The sequence below is a fragment of the Gigantopelta aegis genome, chromosome 5, assembly GCF_016097555.1.
Source record: "Gigantopelta aegis isolate Gae_Host chromosome 5, Gae_host_genome, whole genome shotgun sequence".
Taxonomy (NCBI): domain Eukaryota; kingdom Metazoa; phylum Mollusca; class Gastropoda; order Neomphalida; family Peltospiridae; genus Gigantopelta; species Gigantopelta aegis.
The window spans coordinates 23,349,175-23,353,749 of NC_054703.1; the positions used below are offsets into that span (position 1 = coordinate 23,349,175).

Consider the following 4,575-nt stretch of genomic DNA (forward strand, 5'->3'; position numbering starts at 1 on the left):
GGTTTTTTATATATTATGTTAGAATTAAAGGTAAATGCCAATAACAAAACGTTTATTCATATTTGCATTATTACCAACAGATATGTAGGGTTCTGTAAGCATTTGACATGGATTATAACTAATATTGTGAGTAAAATGATGGAAATACATGGTGAAATGTTTTCAGGCCAGCTCATTTTGCCAAAATATGTCCATCATATTTGACAAAATGTAATGGTTTGCTCCACATTTGGGGAGGTGGGTGTCATGATTATAAACATCTACATGTGAACTGTGCGTATCACGTGATACGGCTAATATATGACGTCATACACTTGTACACAAAAGGGTCAATAAAACTTCCACCATCTTGTATACTTGTACGCGTGTCTATGTGATTACGAACTATCGTTACATGGTGTCAGATTGGATTTAAACTAAACAAAAAGAAGAAAAAAAAGACATCCATACGATGCCTAATTTTAACCCACCTGAGCAGTTTAATTCCGACAGGCCAAACGACTGGCCGGAGTGGAAACAGCGTTTTTCACGGTACCGCACGGCGACGAAACTCAGCGAAGAAGACGGCGAGGTTCAAGTGAGTTCACTAATCTACGCTATGGGTCGTGAGTCGGAAAACGTGTTCAAATCATTCACATTCGAAGTAGTAGGCCACAAGAATAACTATGACAGGGTTATGGCGAAATTTGATGAACATTTCATTCCAAAACGTAACATTATTTACGAGAGGGCATGTTTCTACAAACGCGATCAAATGTCAGACGAAAGTATGGAAGCCTATATCAGACATCTTTACCAAATTGCTGAAAAATGTCATTTTGGTGATAAGAAGGAAGAACAAATTCGCGATCGAATTGTCATCGGAATTTTGGACAAAGAATTGTCGTAGAAACTGCAAATGAAGTCTGATTTAACCTTGAACACTGCCATTGAAATGTCACGCCATTATGAACTTGTGAAATCGCAGAATGTTTCTCTGAACAATCCACAGAATTTGGATGCAGTATCGTCACGCGGTGCACGATACAAGAAATGACAGTCACAAGATGGAAAACCTGGCACGTCCAGAAGAGGTAAACCACCGAATCAGTCACGTAACCATGGAAACAAAGACACCGGATTGAAGCCATGTTCTAAATGCACGTACCTGCATGGTCCTCAACAGTGTCCCGCGAGTAGTGCAAGATGCAAACGATGTTCACGTGTTGGACATTTCGAACGAGCATGTTTCACGAAAACCGTTCATGAAGTCACTCACGCTGTCGAGGATGTTGACGAGTCCACAGAAGACATTGAAGAATTCTATCTCGGGACTATCGAAACTCCTACCTCTGAATATGAACAACCGTGGAGAGTGTACCTGGATATTGGTGGAAAAAACCTGAACTTTAAGATTGACACAGGTGCTGACGCAACAGTGATTTCTGAGAAAGTGTTCCGCTCATTGTGTCCGCGACCAAAACTGCTGAGTACGAAGATTCGTCGGAACAGTCCTGGAGTATTGCTGTCGTGCATAGGTCAGTTCATTGCCAGAGTCAATGTAAGACAACAGGTGCACAACATCAGGATCTTCGTCATGTCGAATGCAGTTGACTGTCTACTCGGCAGAAGTGCAGCATCAAGTATGGGATTCGTCAAAAGGGTCGAAGAAGTTACCAACGATGTGTTTGATGACATTGGTCTGATGAAGGGGGAACCCATCAAGATCAAACTGAAAGACAATGCTCAACCATACAGCGTCCAAACAGCGCGGCGGATCGCCATTCCTATGCTACCAAAAGTGGAAGCCGAGCTGAAGAGGATGGAAGAAAACGATGTCATTGCCAGTATCACAGAAGTTACAGAATGGTGTGCTCCAATTGTGCCAGCAACCAAGAAGAATGGAAGTCTCAGAATCTGTGTGGATCTGAAAAGACTGAACGAAGCTGTAGTTCGCGAGAGATACATCCTACTGACATTGGATGACATATCCGCGAAGATGGCGGGGGCAAAAGTCTTCTCCAAGTTAGACTTGTCCAACTGCTTCTGGCAATTTGAACTTGAACCAGAGAGTGCAAAGTTGACAACTTTCATAACTCCATTCGGACGATTCTACTTCAAAAGACTGCCATTTGGAATTACAAGTGCCAGTGAGATTTGTCAATGCAAGATGAAGGAACTTCTCTGCGGAATCGTCGGAGTAGAAGTCTCCACAGATGACATTATCATCTGGGGCAGTTCAACAGAAGAGCATGACTCCAGACTGGACCAGGTCCTCGCAAGAATCAAGTCTTCAGGAATGAAACTGAACAAAGCAAAATGCATCTTCCACCAGGAAAGTGTGGAATTTCTCGGCAACTTGATCACAGGCGAAGGAACCCTACCTGATCCGAAGAAGGTTGTGGCAATTAATGACATGAAAGCTCCAACAAATGTGTCCGAGCTAAAACAGTTTCTTGGTATGGTGAACTTTCTGGGAAAGTATGTGCCAAACCTCTCAGACATCCTTCAGCCGCTAAACAGTCTGCTGAGATCTGATACTGTGTGGACATGGGATCACAGTCAGAAAGAAGCCTTCCAGAACGTGAAGAAGCAGATTTCCTCACCACCGAACCTTGCGTTCTACGATGTGACAAAGCCTGTCATCGTGAGTGCAGACGCAAGCAGCTACGGCATCGGAGGGATACTTCTACATGGAACAGAGTTGAAGCCTGTTGCCTTTTGCTCTAGAACTCTGAGTGATACGGAAAAGCGTTATGCTCAGATCGAAAAAGAATGTCTTGCTAGTGTCTGGACTTGTGAGAAATTCCAGAAATATCTCATTGGACTTGAACGCTTTCGGCTGATCACGGACCACAAGCCACTGGTACCCATCATCAACAAGAAAGACATCGACCAAGTGCCACCCAGAATACAGAGACTACTCACCAGGATGATGAAGTTCACTCCTGTGGCAGAGCACATGCCTGGCAAGAGTTTGGTTGTCGCTGACACACTATCAAGATTTCTGGTCGGTAAACCAGAATCATCTGAACTGGAGAACGAAGTCACATCACACATTGACTCGTTTGAAGTCCACCTACCCGTGTCTGACGTGAAGCTGGAAAGAATCCGGGAAGCCACAAAAGAGGATCCCGAAATGCACTTGTTGACGTCGTGCATCATTGATGGATGGCCCAGCCACAGTCAGAACATAAGAGCGAGCTTGGGGTCATACTACAGAGACAGAAGCCATTTGAGTGTGTGCAATGGACTTGTTACATTCAATGACCGTATTGTGATTCCAAAGGCAATGCGGAAAGAGATCCTGAACTGCCTACATGAAGGACACCAAGTGTGACCAAGTGCAGAAATCGTGCAAGACAAACAGTCTGGTGGCCTGGTGTTGGGAAAGACATTAAACGTTGCGTGGAATCTTGCGAGTTCTGCCAGAACAACCGACCAGCACATCGCAAAGAACCTCTGAAGACAACACTGCTACCACCTGCACCATGGGAGAAACTTGGGATGGACCTGTGTGAACACCAGGAGAAGCACTTCCTTGTCGTAGTTGACTACTACTCTCGCTTTATCAAAATCCTTCACCTGCCATCGACCACCAGCAGAAGTGTAATCCTGAAGATGCAGTCGGTATTCGCACGGTTCGGAATTCCAAAAGAAGTAGTAAGTGACAACGGACCTCAGTTCTCATCGAAGGACTTCAAGGACTTTAGTGAAAGTTACGGATTTTCACACACTACGACCAGTCCTCGATTCCCTCAGGCCAATGGTGAAGCTGAAAGAGCTGTCCAAACAGCTAAACGTATCCTGAAACAGAGTGACCCCACTCTAGCCCTGTTGAACTATCGTTCAACTCCTATTGAAGCCACTGGATATAGCCCTGCTCATCTTCTCATGGGAAGACAACTGAGAACCAAACTTCCTTCCCTGCAGCAGAAACTGATCCTGTACAAGTGCAAGAGTCAGACAAAGCAGCCAAGAATGCCTACAGGTACCACTATGACAAACGCCACTCTGCAAGACCGCTCCCAGAACTGAAGCCTGGCGACAAAGTCAAAGTGAAACTGGATATACAGAAAGACTGGAATTATCCCGGTGTGGTGGAGAAAAACTGTACTACTCCACGCTCTTATCTCGTTGCTACACCAAAAGGAGTACTGCGCAGGAACCGCTGCCATCTGATGAAAGTTCCTGACAATGATGAACAAGCCGAACCTGCTCCGGACATCGAGAATCCGCTGCCAGAGACCGAACCTGCAGCTAAGTCTTACTCACCTAATTTTACCACCCCTGAGAGTAGCACCCCGTCGAGAATCACCACCAGATCAGGCCGCGAGGTCAAGGTCCCACTTAGATTCAAAGACAGTTAAACTTCTGATATAAAACACTTTGACATTTAACTAAAGTTGTTTATGAGGGGAGATGTCATGATTATAAACATCTACATGTGAACTGTGCGTATCACGTGATACGGCTAATATATGACGTCATACACTTGTACACAAAAGGGTCAATAAAACTTTCACCATCTTGTATACTTGTACGCGTGTCTATGTGATTACGAACTATCGTTACAGTGGGGAGGTAGCTAATCCC

At 44.7% G+C, this 4,575-nt stretch overlaps 1 protein-coding gene across 1 annotated transcript; it reads left to right on the plus strand.

The window, feature by feature from the left end:
• Positions 1-3,486: 3,486 nt before the first annotated feature.
• Positions 3,487-4,349, plus strand: LOC121373013. The gene is made up of 2 exons (XM_041499456.1): positions 3,487-3,781; positions 3,913-4,349. The coding sequence occupies exons 1-2, from the start codon at positions 3,487-3,489 to the stop codon at positions 4,347-4,349; spliced, it is 732 nt and encodes a 243-aa protein (XP_041355390.1).
• Positions 4,350-4,575: the final 226 nt, after the last annotated feature.

Excerpts from the sequence above, each read along its gene's own strand:
- LOC121373013 (XM_041499456.1), top strand. The coding sequence starts at position 3,487 with ATGGACCTGTGTGAACACCAGGAGAAGCACTTCCTTGTCGTAGTTGAC. Across the intron at positions 3,782-3,912 it reads AGCTGTCCAAACAGCTAAAC|CAGAAACTGATCCTGTACAA; the intron begins GTATCCTGAAAC and ends CCTTCCCTGCAG.